Source organism: Engraulis encrasicolus, chromosome 23, assembly GCF_034702125.1.
Source record: "Engraulis encrasicolus isolate BLACKSEA-1 chromosome 23, IST_EnEncr_1.0, whole genome shotgun sequence".
Lineage (NCBI taxonomy): Eukaryota > Metazoa > Chordata > Actinopteri > Clupeiformes > Engraulidae > Engraulis > Engraulis encrasicolus.
Genome location: NC_085879.1, coordinates 21,965,466 through 21,981,635, shown reverse-complemented (window position 1 = coordinate 21,981,635; position 16,170 = coordinate 21,965,466). Strand labels below are relative to the sequence as shown.

Sequence of the window (16,170 nt, the reverse complement as noted above, 5' to 3'; positions counted from 1 at the left end):
AGCTTCTGCTTTGTGTTACAGCAGAGAAATTCAGGACCCGTTCTATGCATTATCAGTAGATATGCAAATGGGTTTATATTCATCACACACCATATTCAGTCATCTTTAAAGTGGCATCAGTGCATGTGTTTAGGCTCTTTGCTTTGAGATTAATGTCAAATCAATGCCTCTATATCATATCCCCAAACATGTTTAAACAGTCAAAGTATAAAATTGAAGGGTCAGACAAAGGGGTCAATTGTCCTGGGCCCAGGGAGAGGGCAGACCTAGAATTGGGTCCCCATTACATTCTATGCATTGGATCGGAGGCCCTTTCGGATGACTTTGTCCTGGGCCCAGTAAAAGCTGTCAGCGGCCCTGGCTGCCTGCCTTCCCCACTTGAGTACACCAAGGTTGGACTGGGTCAAAAACATCAGACCAGGCATTTCCAGCCAAGACCGGTCCACCAGGCATTATCAGAGAAAATGAAGTCAGTGAGAACATTTTTAGTCATTTACTGTATTACGAGCTATTTTGACCACAACAACAAAAATGAATATTTAAATCTGACTCGGAGAGGTCAGCTGTAGCAGCATGAGGACTGATACCACTACATTGAGGGGAGGAGCAGGCCAAAATCATCAACAGTCCACTGGGCAAATGCCCTGTATGCCTTATGGCCACTCGAGCACACTGCATCCTGGCTAGGCCCAAACAGGTCAAGGCCACCTGGGAGACAACGGAGCTCTCAATCGGAATCCTGAAGTGATAGATGAACATCCGCCGTCCTTGTATGGGCTGTGAGAATGCCATTATCAGTTGGAGTGTCACATTTGGAATGGAGATAACAGAGTGTTCTAGGCGACAAAAATGGCAAAACACTTCTCAAGACGTTTATGTGGCAACAGAATCACATATTGATGCTGTTCCTGCCGTCTATTTTCACTGGGCCTTCTATGGTTTTGGTTAACAAATGCAGAGAAATTGTACAATGGCAAATGGTCGATTGCCCATTTGATGTTAAGAATATAATTTCAGATCAATAAAAAAACACCATTGGCATCTAGACCACAATGGAATCTTACTAGTAGTCTCACTACTCACTCTTGTCTTTCGAATATAAATGTTTATTTCCCCCCTACGGGCTTCTGTCCCATGTAAATACCTTTGTTACTGTTCATATAATATTTGAACAAGCAGTATTCAATATTATCGTAATATCAACACACAAAACACAGTTTGGAAGCCATTGTCTTGAAAGTACTGATAACTCTTTTTTTGCACATTGGAATGTCAAACTTTTAATTTGAAGCAGACTTTTGACTTGCTGTATGAGATAGAACTTCCAGATAAAAGATCCTAAACAGACAAAACTCTTGGACATAATACGTCATTGTGAAACCAGGCAAAGTGCATTGATTTCATAATGTGCCAACCGTGAAAATGTTAACATCTTATGCTGTTTTATAAAGCACAGACATGACTATGTAAATAAACTTGTGTAGCCAAACACATTTTGATCAACAATCATTTGTTAACCAATTTCATTTACGTCAAATGACGTACACACACACACACACACACACACACACACACACACACACACACACACACACACACACACACACACACACACACACACACACACACACACACACACAGTCGTGGAGCCTTTCCTTACAACACAGCACAGCATCTTATCATTTCATTACAGTAAACATTGACAATGAACACTTCCAGCCAGACCAGGGTAGTTGAGGTAGGAAAGTGTGTATGTGTGTGTGTGTGCGTGTGTGTGGTTATATTGTAAAGTATTCACATTTACGTTGTATACGTATGTTAACATGCTTGTTTTGTATCGTATAGCTTGTTGTGTATTTAAAACTGTGAAACATGTAGGCCAAACTAAATTTCTTAAAAATCAGTCACATTTCTATGCCTAGCCTCTGGGCCACATACTTATTGGTAAAAGGAACTCTACAGAAAATGGAAAAAAATCAAGCAAACTGAACAGCTCTACTGTATAAAATGCATACAACTGAAAGTCTACATACTAGTGTACCATGAGGTGTTCAAATTATATACTGTATTCGTATCACACCAGAGCAGGTACTGAACCCCCCAACACCCCCCCAAAAAAAATAATAATTTGGAAGCCTTTGTCACAGTGTGAGGAAGACCTTTGTCATTTCTTTCACGTCACCATCTCTCCCCTTGATCACAGTTCTGAGGCTCCAGTCCACGTTAGCTCCATCATCCCCTCCATGTGCTGCCTCTGCTGGGTGTAGTGGTGTGGCCTGGCCTGCACATGCTCCATGAAGGCTCTCCCCTCCCGTCTGGGCATGTGGTTCACTACCAGCACCACACACCCCGGGGAGAGGGCAGCGCTGCTCTCCAGGGCCTGGAGGTCAGGCAGGTAGTGCTCCACACCGTGGTCCATCAGAACCAGGTCCAGCTGCCGGCTAGCACCCAGGTGGTCCTTTAGCCCAGCGATAGCTTCTGAGGATGGACAGGCCAACACCTGGAACTATGGGGAGGCACAGAGCGAGGGAGAGAGAGAGAGAGAGAGAGAGAGAGAGAGAGAGAGAGAGAGAGAGAGAGAGAGAGAGAGAGAGAGAGAGAGAGAGAGAGAGAGAGAGAGAGAGAGAGAGAGAGATGCATGATATAAAATAACTAGTGGCTTGATTTGTATTAGTGAATTAGTAGTATTTGTTTTTTAGGTATTTTTTGGGGGCTTTTCAATCCATTTTTATAAGACGGTTAGATGGTGGAGGAGAGACAGGAAGCGAGTTGGGAGAGAGAGAGATGAGGGCTGGGATAGAACCCGGGTCAGCCGGCACAGTAGAGCCAATTCGTAGTTTATGGATAGATGTTATTTATGCAGAAAAACATGTATATTGACCGATTCAAATGCTTCAGTTAAACATATATACGTACTCTGTATGTTAAAGGAGATATCCTGCCCTGCACAAAGGTCTGGAACAGACTGAGCAGCAGCCATGGCGACATGGGTGGCTGACATGTGGGTGACTGCTGCTGCTCCAGTTCAACATTCATCTATTGAGCAGCAGCGCCACCTATCTGATAAGCTGTACAGTACACCCTCTTGGTGCAAGGTCCATGTAGTAACATCACTTCATTAAAGCAACACTACGTAGTTTTCCTTTCTGATCACCCTAGAGTTAGGAGGTGGACCTGTTAGAGGACTACATTTTTTTTTATTTTTTTTTATTTTTTTACTGTTTTTGTTGTTGCTACTTAATCAACAAACAATTAAAAAGCAATATCACTTTTGTGTATTTTAGTATTTTGTTGATTGCTTCCTGTTTGTCTTTTATCGCCATTACTGATATAACAAAGTGATTGCTGACTACAAGTAAATGACGTGTGTCTGCAAAAGAGTCTCTGTTGTTGTTACCAAAAGGATGATGATGACATCTTAATCTATTACTTACTTTACTCTTGGTATTGTAAGAGCAATGTTGTTACGATGTAATTGAACATTTTCAGCAAACAGTGAAGACTGCAATAAGAAGGTGCAGAAAAAACAGTAGGCCTACCACTGTACCAAGATGCTACCTTACCTGCTTGTGTTTGAAGCCTGATACTAAGATGACTTCTTCTCCCTTGTCAGCTGTTTCAGGGTCCTTCTCCACAGTAAGCAGGCGTGCCTCAGGGCCCAGCTGACGCAAGATCCGCACTGACGAGTACCCACAATGCATCCCAAGCTCCAGCACCGTCACCGGGGCGACACGACTCACCACCTCATCCAGGAAGTCGCCTGCCAATCACAACGTAGATCTTACTGGTCTGGAGGGAAATAGTGTAGCTGTAGTAGTAACTAATCATCAACTAAAGAGTGATCACACACAGATACACACTCACACGAGAGAGAGAGAGAGAGAGAGAGAGAGAGAGAGAGAGAGAGAGAGAGAGAGAGAGAGAGAGAGAGAGAGAGAGAGAGAGAGAGAGAGAGAGAGAGCTAGTGTATGTATGTATGTATGTATGTGTGTGTGTGTTACTCGGTTGTAACATTTTGTACCAATTGCAAATACAAGACAACACTGAGAACCACAGATTACAGAAATGAAGACCACAACGTTCCGTCTGCACTAACCTTTCACCTGGCCGATGCATAGAGTAGGATTTGTCTTGTTGTAAAGATGGAAAGTCTCCAGCACACTGTTTACTTTTCCATGAGTGCAGTTGGAGAAGATGAAAGCGTGGGTCTTGCTTACACTCACTGCCCCACCGGTGAGCTTCATGGCTTGGGTGAGTAGTTTTTGGCAGAATCCTAAAAGTTTTGTCCCATAGCGTAGTATGGCTATGACCATCACTGGCAGTGAGGCAACAAGAAGCAGGGACATTGTCACAGCCGGTGATTTTGGGGGAAATGGCTGAAATCGAAATGGGTAAAAGGCTAATTATCAGTGATGTATTACAATGAGCAATGAACACAATATTTTCATACTAAATAAAGTGGACTTGTTATTAGGCCTACGCATGACACAAAGAAAACATTTTAAACAGCCACACGAATGCATAGACATTTCACTAAAACTAAACTGGAGATTGATACATTTAGATATGGCACCATCTAGTGGAATACAAGAGTTCTGTCTGTAGAGTTTTAAAATCAAAGTGAAGTGAGGCAGCTAAAAACTTAGGCTAAGTGACACTACTGACTGATCTTGAAAGCGTGCAATTACATCTAATGGGTTACACTCCGCCATTCCGACACACCGCCATTCCGACATTGATTTCTTATTGCATTTTGGGCCATTTCAGGGGGGAAAAACGGGCATGTAGCCGATGAGTCTGCACCAGTTGCTGCACTCATTGTCTCCACTCCTTTGCGCTTGTAAACACTTGCAACAATGTCAAAAAGACATGAAAGGTGATGTTTGAGTGTTTGCTAACAAAACAAGCTAAAGGGGGCTTCTAACCTTAAACAATACCTAGCACAAGGAAGGCATACAAGGTGCGGGGACATCAGGTGTTGCAATCTTGTTAGCCTACTGTCGGAATGGCGGTGTGTCTGAATGGTGATTGCCCCCCCATCTAATGCACTTTCGTGTGAATAGCAATTCTTCGCAAATTAACTGAATTCATGTGGTCAACGTTAAGTTCACAGATTTGAGTTGAGAAACTAACGCCAAAGTCCACCTTGCTGGCCTAGGCTAATCCCCTGTGTTGGGCCGTAGGTTACATTTTTAAAATGGGTAAACGTATTGTCTGTGTATTAATTTCTGCTTGAACAAAGGTCATAACCATAGACTTAACCTAACCAATGAGGGTATTGAAAATGGCACTCTCTTTCACTTTTTAGACCCTGCTCTTCAGGCTATTTCCCCCTTGTAGGCTACAGAATGCATCTTACCTCCTGAAATGCAGTGCCTGGTTCTGGAAGAAAAGTTCTTTAAACGGTCAGATGTTTTCCAAATGTCGAAATAAACACACAAAAAAACGTGTCTTCGACATAGGCTACCTGGTGTGTGTCAGCCTGGTAGTCTGTCAACTGAAGCAGCTTGATGCTTCACAGACTGTGTGGAATGATGGAAACATGCCACAGGCATATGACAGCTGTCAAGAACACGCGCTTGGCCTACAGACGCTTTTCAACAAACAGACCACAAATAAGGGCGCTCTCGTCCTCTCGGTAAGCGTGGTTCGTGAGTCTTTTCTTCCTTGAATAAATTGCGGAAGTGCAAAGGAGCTTTTGATGTGTAACCTAGAAACCTTAAAGGTACAGAGACGTGAATAAATATATTTGCAGTACAGTAGTTGTCCAGCAGATGGCGGCAGTCGAGCTTGAGAGCTTGAAACTTTCTTCAGGTTGCCAGTCCAACCCTCAGACAGCCTGCATTACAAAGATAAGAAGTTTAGGCAAACTACCTCAAAACTATTGGAATGAGTTGATTTCTCCACACCATCATTTATCTTTCAATTACAAGAGACATACAAAGTTAAACAGCATGGAAAAAGGGTCCCCAAGTGAAGCCAGTAAGATTATTATTCAGTTCAACTGCTTTCTGTTTTCTGAGACACTTTGGCATTGGAGTAAGAAAAAAAGAACCCTGAAACATATAAAGGGGTTGGGAGAGTATGCTTTCAAGGCCTGCAGCCTACCCATAGGCTAAATGGTCTACATGATAGGCCTACATATAGCCTATATTTTCATCTACAGTGATGAGATAGTGAGTCTATAGAGTTTCTGTCGTCATGTGGTCCATTTCCTCATCACAACATTCCTTATTAATTTTCAGGCTATGGCAGAAGAGAAGTTTATGAGAAAGTGGAGTTCCTTTATCATGGAGTAAATTGTGTGTCTAGCTAACGAGTGAATAATGATAATAATAATAATAATAATAATAATAATAATAATAATAATAATAATAATAGCCTAATAGTAATAACAATAATGATAATAGTAATACTAATACTTAGACCTTATTTTTCAAGTATTTTGGTCTCAGTCTTGGCATAGGCTTTGCTATTTGGCCTACCAGAGATGACAGACCCACATTAAGTAAAATCACCAAAAAGTTATTATTTAGCCTTATAGAGAGCTCAGCAGTTTGTACACATTATAGACACACTTTTGTTTAAGTAGGCCTATGTTATTTTCTGACTGTTAGGCCTATGTTTGAGGGGAGCATCAACGTGCTCTGCTACCGGTACTCTGGAGAGAGGAGAGAGAAGAGGAGAGTGGTTGGGGGGTGCCAAAGCTGCTGGATGTGGGACGGCCATGCTCACTTTCCATTGGTCGCTGAAGCCGCTCCGGTTTTGCATGTATTTTTAGCCATTGGTTCGATTCTTAATGCAGGTCGGCAGCCACGGTCGGTCCCTGCGGTTGGGAAACAGGGGGGCGTCTCATCTGCAAGAGCAGCACGAGTCTGCGGCAAGGAACCATACACATACAGCACCGGGAGATAGATAGTCTAGGGGAGAGAGAGGGGAGCTAGCGAGTCAGCCAGACACGGCCAGACAAACTACACAAGTTTTGCCATTCAGTCGAAGCTTCTCTGCTCTCCGCGCCAACTGCGTGTGTTTTGGAGGCAGTGCGTCCAGCACGGCACGGCACGGCACGGCGTGTGTTTTTGAGTGTTGCTGATTCATTTCCCAACTCTCCCGAACCGCATTTCCTTCCAATGGCCAGCCCGAGCTCGGATGCGGGACGACACCTCCATCTGCACCAGCCTCATCATCATCACCACCACCACACCGAACCGGCACCGGAGGCAGCCGTCCGTGAGGCGCAGAAATGGATCGAGGTGAGTGCGTTGAGAGCTCATAGGAATCTGACGTCAGGGAACTGTATTGCGGAGTCGACTCACCTGTGTCGCCAGCATGATCTGTCTTTTTTGGGGGGAGACCATCCGTTGGAGAGAGGGCTAGATACGCCACCAATATTAATCTAGACATGACAGTTCATATCATCAGCAGGTCTTGTCTGGTGGTCACCTGTTGAAACGTGACGCAAAACAATATCTCCCCACGTCTCTTCTTGGCGTTGGTCTGTCTTGTCAAAGGTTCATTCTGCTCTAAACATTCAGATTTCCGTGCAGAAAACGAATGGACGTTTCCCCGCATCATTCACAGATTAGGGGTGGACAATAAGCAGACAAGCAAGGTTTTTGTTCGGTGCTCATTTGAATCATGGCATTCACCACCAGCGCTGTTGCCTTTGACTCTGTGTGTAACTGTTCTCTCTCTCTCATTGTGCTTTTGAAAACATTGTTTTCAGCCCCATGGTTGGACCCCCCACATGCCAAGCGAGCCATAGCCACAGAATAGGCACGCAGGCAGTGCAGGCAGGCAGGCACGCAGGCAGTAGCCTGAAATGAAATGGCTCACATTTTTGTGCAGATGAGGTTTTAGAGAGGCTGGACTGGACTGGACATGGTTCAACAAATTCTTTATAGGCCTACTCTTAGTGGGAGACATAAAACAAATTCCAATCTGTGCCTGGAGACTTATATTCCCATATCACAGCAACTCACAGCAATTCACTATCTCTTTGATGGCTATGAAATATTAGTTTATTGGTCTCAGTTTGCATTGATGGTACAAACAAACATTTAATTTACTAGTTGTACAACCAAATAGAAAATGAGAAAAAAAATAGGGATTATAAATGCCAAATGACCTAATAAGTTCACTTCACATAACAGGTGTCCTGATGTGCAGTTGAGGATGATGCATGTTCTTATTGATGCACATTATGGCCCAAACTCTTGTAGTCTATCAGCCCAGCTCCCCCAAAGTGCAGAACCTCTCCTGAGTGGCTTCTAGACTGAGCAGGTAGATCATCCACTTGTTGTTTTTAAAGAAAAGATGAACTGGCTAGTATCAATAACGTCAAACCTAGCTTAATAAGGTGTGCTTCTTGAAGTGTAATGACTTGGTGATAGAGATGCTCTTTTGTTGTCATCTAAGTGCACGTTAAGATCTTTTTTTTTGGCTTTTCTTCAGATTTTGTTTACAGTAATGTCATGTTTACTACTGAGCAGTGTGTTTACTAAACAAGAATGCAACCGGTGTTCAGGCCATTAGGGTTTTCTATAACACACATCTCTTTCATCATCATCACCCACAAACCACGGCAGAGCGTGTGAGTCCCGCCACACCCCTTAAGATGGTGTACTGTGGTAGTCTCACATGGTTATGTCATTACACATGACTGGACTGGTCATATGGCATACAGGGCATTTGCTTTGTTTTTTGTCACAGGCTTCATTGTCTCTCTCAATGCCGTGTGGACCGGTCCAGGCTGAAAATGCCCGGCCTAAAATGTTATCCCAATCCAGCCCTGGTAATACATCACAATTAGAGGGCTGGAGGGCAGGCAGTCAGAATTAGCGGTAGCTCATCTCCATCATCATCATCATTCTCATCTTCAAAAGCTTGTGAGTTTGGGAGGGGGCGGGGTTGGTGGCTGCAGTGCCACCCACTTGGGGGTCCTCTCTGGAAGTTGGTGCCTCTTGCATCACATTACATCACACTTTGCTGACGGTTTTAACCCAAAGCAACTTACAGTAGGAACCACTTATTTTGCACTATGTATTCCTGACTTCATCATGATTGCTTCTTGCTAGGGGCAACTCGAAAGCCCTAAGTGTCATGGAAGTCTTATGGTTATGCCGATGGAAGTGGAAAATATTGGTGCAGTTACAGTATACGCAGTTATTATTCAGGTATAGAACATTGGTTACAGCCCCTGGACCAATGTACACCTTGGTACCTAAGGGCACTTCAACCATGGATGGAGGTAAGGGATCATGTTATGGTGGGAATCAAACCTGCTGCAACCATCAGATCTGAAGATCCGCTGCCTCAAATCATTAGACCACTGCTACTAAAATGACATTACATTACACTTAGCTGATGCTTTTATCCAAAGTGACTTACATCCAGTGTGACTCATTATTTAGGTACAGTGCAGTGGTACAGTACATTGGTTACAGACCCTGGAGCAATGTATGTATGCCTTAGTTTGTACAGGGGAACTCCAACCATACATGCAGGGACGGATTATGACTCCATAGGCCCCAGGGTCAGAAAACAAGAAAGGCCCCCATCCATCGGTGTTGCTAGTTTGCACAAAGATTCAGGATTTCAGTCCAGACGTAAGAGACCCTATATTGTTGGGGATCGGGGGGTATGTCTTATGAGAAAAAGTGAAAATACATGTGGAGTTGCTTCAAGTGTGATTATAACACAATATGAAAAAGGAGATATAGAAAGGTGGCCTTCATGACTCCCTTGACTATTGGGCCCCTGGTCCTGGGCCCAGTAGGCCCGTGCAGTAATCCCTCCTCTAGATGTAGGTGTAGGGAGAGGTAAGGATAGGTATTGGTAACACTTTACTTTACGGATCGCTAATAAGGTGTTAATTTCATACTAATTTCTCAGTAATTTCAGTCTAATTTTATGGTAATAACTGCTTGTTATTAGTAATAACAGCAAAATAACCATATGGTTTCCGGTGCAATTACACTATAATTTCTCATTAATAACAGCAAAAATAACCATACAGTTTGCAGTGCAATTATGCTGTAGTTTCTAGTTAATAGTAGGCTAATGGAAACAGCTACTGTGTCATCATAGTAGTTAGGTGGTAGGTATGCCAGTAACTAAACGGTATCAGCCGAAGTAGTTTCATACCAATTAGGCTACATCAGGGCCGTAATGTGCAATATTTCCTCTTCCTATGTTATTGCATAGAAACGACCACCTAAGCATCCTTGTATTATTTCTGCTTAATTACCTTGTAAACAATTGAGTAGTTATATGGAAATAAGATAGAATCAGGGCCGTAAAATGCATTATCACCTATTCCACTCAATTTTATGGAAATTACATATTTTCATGGTCTTAAAATGTCTTATTTCTTATTTCCACTCAATTACTTAGTTATTATCATTTTTAATACAATATAGACTAGCCTACTATGAAGTGATTCAAGTACACAGACAAACACATTGTGTGCAAAACTTTATTTATTTTTCCAATCAGTTATGAGATTCATGTTCACTGATGTGAAGTTGTCAATCTGCCACCATCCAGAGGAAGTCCTGTGAACACAAACAAACAGAGAAGTCAACTGCAAGACCGGTTTCACCACGTTTATTTTTTTATGTTATCAATTCACCATCGCTAAATTTGCTTCTGAAATGCAGTACCATGTTAAATGCACGTTGTAAATCTTCCTCAGGCTGACAACATAGCTGATTTACAAAGGCAAACTCTAGCTAGCACCTAGCTTCAGTCATTGAAAACATGGTGGGCAGAGCTAGCTAGTGGTTTCCATTGTAAAGGTACTTCTGTATGCCGTTTCATTTCCAGAACAAACATAAACCTAACACTAACTCATAAAACATGTTTGCATAAGGCTAAAGTAATTCGACGATTGAAGGTGGATGAAATCAACATCAAGACCATTTTAGCTCACCTTGAAAGTTACCCTGGTTGCTGCCTGCGTGCGAAAGCACTGTGTGGTGCGTCTCAAACTCCACCCTTGTGTGTCAGGGTACTCAATTAAACAACGTCAGCGTCTCTGAGCCATACTGCAAGCAGAGCGGGCAGCGTACAACTAGAACGAGTGTGCTTGAAGTACAGAAGTATAGCTATTACTGATTGGGACGCTCATGTTCTGCAGTAACCAAACTTTCGTTGCCTAGCAACAACAGGACTCGCCGCCGCCACCGCGAGCTAGTTCAACTTCAGTGCAGCAGAGCCAGGCAAGGTAAGCTTCCTGACAACGAACTTTTAATGTAGTTCTAGCTTTAACCTGCTTTCATTTTGTCTCTGAGCATTGAAGGATTTTAACTGTATACATTGCAAACACGTCTTATCAGCCGTGCTTGTGCTGAAATGGCATAGCCTACAGAGGTACATGGAAACCACTAGTTCTAGCTAGCTCTGCCCACCATGTTTTCAATGACTGAAGCTAGGTGCTAGCTAGAGTTTGCCTTTGTAAATCAGCAACGATGTCAGCCTGAGGAAGGTTTACAACGTGCATTTAACATGGTACTGCATTTCAGAAGCAAATTTAGCGATGGTGAATTGATAACATAAAAAAATAAACGTGGTGAAACAGGTCTTGCAGTTGACTTCTCTGTTTGTTTGTTTGTGTTCACAGGACTTCCTCTGGATGGTGGCAGATTGACAACCTCACATCAGTGAACATGAATCTCATAACTGATTGGAAAAATAAATAAAGTTTTGCACACAATGTGTTTGTCTGTGTACTTGAATCACTTCATAGTAGGCTAGTCTATATTGTATTAAAAATGATAATAACTAAGTAATTGAGTGGAAATAAGAAATAAGACATTTTAAGACCATGAAAATATGTAATTTCCATAAAATTGAGTGGAATAGGTGATAATGCATTTTATGGCCCTGATTCTATCTTATTTCCATATAACTACTCAATTGTTTACAAGGTAATTAAGCAGAAATAATACAAGGATGCTTGGGTGGTCGTTTCTATGCAATAACATAGGAAGAGGAAATATTGCACATTACGGCCCTGATGTAGCCTAATTAGTATGAAACTACTTCGGCTGATACCGTTTAGTTACTGGCATACCTACCACCTAACTACTATGATGACACAGTAGCTGTTTCCATTAGCCTACTATTAACTAGAAACTACAGCATAATTGCACTGGAAACTGTATGGTTATTTTTGCTGTTATTAATGAGAAATTATAGTGTAATTGCACTGGAAACCATATGGTTATTTTGCTGTTATTACAAATAACAAGCAGTTATTACCATAAAATTAGACTGAAATTACTGAGAAATTAGTATGAAATTAACACCTTATTAGCGATCCGTAAAGTAAAGTGTTACCGGATTCAAACCCTCAGATCTAAAGACCTACCGGGTACTCCCTGATCATTAGGCCACCACAGCCCCTAGTTGTGGAGAGAGAGAGAGGGGGACCTTAGGCCATGTTGTGGCTCCTCCAGGGCTGAGTTGTCGACGTCAAGCAGACAGGGAGTAGTCACTACTGTGGTGAAACGTCAACAGAGCTGGTAATTAAAGCTCTGGGGTGCGTTTCTCGACAGCAACGTTGCTAACTGAGTTAGAAACCTACTAGGTTGCAATGCAATTTTCCATTGGCAACTTACTAAGTTGCTAACTGGTTAGCAATGACACTGTCAAGAAACGGGGTCCTGGTCGGCCCAAGAGCTGTTGACATGATGCTCCTTTTTAGAGGTTGTAGTACACAGTGATGTTTGGACATGGGACTGGAATGAAGAGGTACTGTATGTGATGATGTGTTGTATGGTCATGCCTTGGGGCAATTTAGTTTTTTTAGGTTTCAGTGGCTAAAGCCTTACTAGCGCATTGCAGAGTAACACTTTAATTTCAGATGGCTGGTTGCTTGGTCTGTCAAAGTATCTTTGTCAGTGTCGGGTGCTCATGGATGTTGGAGATCAAATCACAGAGTAACACGAATAAGCTATGCCATTAAAACATTTTGGCAGTGCCAATAATCCATCAATACTTAACTTTTTGTCCCATTAACTATTGTCAGTGGCATAGCTATTTTTTAAATATTTTGGTAACCTTTTCCATATGTTGTGTCTGATATCCCCACATTATCATGTTTTGTCATGAGTAGACACTTGTGTGAGTGTGCGTGTAATAATGCTGTACATGTGTTTGGATGTGAGTGTCTGTGTTTGTTTTAAATCATCCTCTCCCCCCTTGTCTGGATCCTTGAGGGATTCCGTCCTATTCTTGTGTGCCCCCCACCCGGCCATGTTTTCATTCCTCTCTCCCCCTCCTCAGGTAATTGTTCATATAGACAAACACCACATGTAGCGAGTTTGGAATGACGGGAGGGCGAGACGGAAAATATGCACTGCTGAATTCCGACAATGCACATTCTTTTGAATCAATCCTTGACCCCCGGAGTCTTGTTTTTCGACATGAAGGTGTTTTTCAGACAAGGTGTTTTTCTTGCCTTCTGCACTGTACTGTACAGTAACACACTCTGTCATAGCCATAGTATGTAAATTGGCAATGTGTAGTGACATATTTACTGCCAGAGTTTGGATTTTCCCTCCACTTCAAAGTCAGGGGTTATAATAAGTAGGTAAGGTGACATAAAAGATGCGTTTAATGAATAGCAGCACGTCTCCTATCCATCTTCCTTGGTTGGAATGTAACCATACACAGTAAGAAATGCAGTATTAATTCAACACTCAAAGAGTCAATTTAACACATTCTAGTGTGCATTTTCTCCCAGAGTACTCTGTAAGTGTTGAATTAACACTAGGTTTTTTACTGTGTATGTGTACTGTACCGTAGCTGCCATGGGCAAAGCGAGATCTTCCTTATTTGCTTTAGCTCAGGTACAAACAGGTAGTGCCCTCTGTTTTTGTAGGCTCAAGGTTTTGTTATGACATGACTTGCATATCTCTCTATTTCCACATCTCTCTCTCTCTCTCTCTCTCTCTCTCTCTCTCTCTCTCTCTCTCTCTCTCTCTCTCTCTCTCTCTCTCTCTGACTCTGTCTCTGACTCTGTCTCTCTACCTGCTTGTCTGTCTGTCTGTCTCTTTCTTTCTTTCTCTCTCTCTCTCTCTCTCTCTCTCTCTCTCTCTCTCTCTCTCTCTCTCTCTCTCTCTCTCTCTCTCTCTCTCGTATCACTCCCTTTTCTCAAGACACTGACACACATAGACGGACTACTCCTATTCCTGAACCTCAGTGTTGGCCCTAAAGCCTGTTTACATACGTTCTTCGCCATCATGTGCTATAGGCTCCATGGATGGAGGTAATATCGATGCAGCCTGCTAGGCTCTTTGCACTGTGGGATCCAGTTTTGGCCTGAAGGCTGTTTACATAGTCTCAACCAGTGAGCAATTAATAATTTAATAATAATAATAATAATAATTGTATTTGTATAGCACTGTGTCATACAAGGCATGTAACTCAAAGTGCTTAACAAATGGAAAAAAAACATTGTTAGAGATAGATTTAAAAGGAGAGGTATAGAGGAGAGGCAGAAAAAGCAGGAAGGCAGAGGAAGAAGAGATAGACAGAGAATGTAGAGTCATAAGGTCAACGTAGGATAGGACCAGGATTCTTAGATGTGTAAGGTCCATAGTGGCTGGGCCTATCATAAGTCATAGATAGTCACACAGAGATTGGGCGCTCAGGTGCGGCCCCTGGTGGCATCAGGGGTGAGGAAAAACTCCCTTTCGCTTGATTCATAGAGAGCAATTGTACTGTAAGGATACAGTACTGTATAAATGTAGGTGTTGGCTCGGTGAAGGTAATACCAGAGTACTCACAGAATCTCTGGTAATACTGTATGAATGCACTGTATACTGCCTGCCAGGCATGTTGCATTGTGGGAGCTGAGGGTTTTGTTATGAACCTGCCTGGCCAAAATGAGATGGCTCAGGTTGCCTTCGGGGACGATGCCAGCCTGCTGTGCTGACTCACTGTCCAATGGAAGAGAGGCCTCTTGAGTGCAACCTCCATGGGCTGCCAAAAACCTGAATCTGAAGGACAGTGTTCTGTGGACATGGCATGGGTTGCTCCATCAAGATGTTAACATAGCCCAGACCCGAAAATGCACATAGCCCAGAAAAAGTGAACATAACCCAAACCAAAGGCCTTACTCTAAACCCATTGGGTCACTACTGTACTGTGTTATATATATGTATACAGTAGGGCTGTAACGATATTGTATCGAACCGAGAAATCGTGATACACAGAGTCACGATACTGTACAAGGAGGCAGTATCGTGATACGCCCTTTCAAAGTTTTATTACCCATTAGTCCAGAAAACAACCTTATGATTTGATGTGACAGAAATCGTGGGGTGTATCGAACCGTAGGTCAAAAATCGTGATACGAACCGAATCGTGAGTTGAGTGTATCGTTACAGCCCTAATATACAGTATATGGGTTGCATAAGTAGAAGTACAGTCTTCCTGCGCTAGTAGACTAGGTCTTGATGTTATGAAATTAGGCTATGTTATGATCGCTTCCAGAGTAATCTTTTTTAAGACTATAAATTACTGTCCGTGCGTGTCCGTCCGTGTGTGTGTGTGTGTGCACTTTCTCACGTGAGCCCCGGACCATTGGCGCAGCATGGCGGCCTCCAAAGCTGGTTTGTGAATGTGGGAATGTGTAGGCTATGTGTGTGTATGTATATATGTATATCTTCAAAGCACTTTGAGTTAGTGATACTGCACTGTATACATGTTGTATTGTATATTGTATTGTGGAATTGGCTTAGAAGCTCAGCTCGACGGCTATCTCACATTGACAAACCACGAGGGAGTGGAAAGTTGAAACAAGATTATTATAAAGATTTATAAAGATCTGTGATCAGATCATAATTATGCTTAGAATGGTAAGGAAGCTGTGAAGATGACTCTGATGAAACTCTACTATTTACTTTATTGATGTCTGATGCTGAGTATAACGGAATATAATGCTGCATTATCCTCCCCGGCTCAGGTGTTGTGTGGACATTTGTTTTGATAGCGTTGCCAAGGGGACCTTTATTCAAGTTTCATTATGACACGCCATGATGACAAATGGCCGACTGGCTGATTGCATGGAGACGGCCACCTAGAGGCTGTTTTGGGAAACTAAAGAGAGAGATCATCTGTACCGCTCCTATTGTCTGAGATGTCAGGTTTACTTTTCCA

The 16,170-nt window shown here is 42.6% G+C and overlaps 2 protein-coding genes and 1 long non-coding RNA gene across 3 annotated transcripts in view; 1 reads left to right on the top strand and 2 right to left on the bottom strand.

Annotated features, from left to right (window-relative positions):
• Positions 1-2,072: 2,072 nt before the first annotated feature.
• LOC134439771 (transmembrane O-methyltransferase homolog) lies at positions 2,073-5,472 on the bottom strand. The gene is made up of 4 exons (XM_063189681.1): positions 5,360-5,472; positions 4,097-4,376; positions 3,564-3,760; positions 2,073-2,506 (listed from the first exon to the last, which is right to left on the bottom strand). Exons 2-4 carry the CDS (start codon positions 4,344-4,346, stop codon positions 2,198-2,200), a joined length of 756 nt encoding a protein of 251 aa, XP_063045751.1. The 5' UTR covers positions 4,347-4,376; positions 5,360-5,472; the 3' UTR covers positions 2,073-2,197.
• A 1,360-nt stretch (positions 5,473-6,832) lies between these two features.
• The window catches only part of limch1b (LIM and calponin homology domains 1b), a 203,988-nt gene continuing 194,650 nt past the window's right edge, over positions 6,833-16,170 (top strand). Inside the window, exon 1 of the mRNA XM_063189675.1 lies at positions 6,833-7,253. Coding sequence (XP_063045745.1) covers positions 7,131-7,253 — 123 coding nt within the window. The 5' untranslated portion in view covers positions 6,833-7,130. The remainder of the gene's footprint in view (positions 7,254-16,170) is intronic.
• On the bottom strand, positions 10,464-11,115 carry LOC134439779 (uncharacterized). The gene is made up of 2 exons (XR_010032847.1): positions 10,934-11,115; positions 10,464-10,556 (listed from the first exon to the last, which is right to left on the bottom strand). It is a non-coding gene; the product is annotated as an uncharacterized LOC134439779 (long non-coding RNA).

Coding starts and splice junctions, on each gene's coding strand:
- LOC134439771 (XM_063189681.1), bottom strand. CDS start 4,346: ATGTCCCTGCTTCTTGTTGCCTCACTGCCAGTGATGGTCATAGCCATA. Junction 3,761..4,096: donor ATGCATCGGCCAGGTGAAAG/GTTAGTGCAGAC, acceptor TGTGATTGGCAG/GCGACTTCCTGGATGAGGTG. Junction 2,507..3,563: donor CAGGCTTCAAACACAAGCAG/GTAAGGTAGCAT, acceptor GCCTCCCCATAG/TTCCAGGTGTTGGCCTGTCC.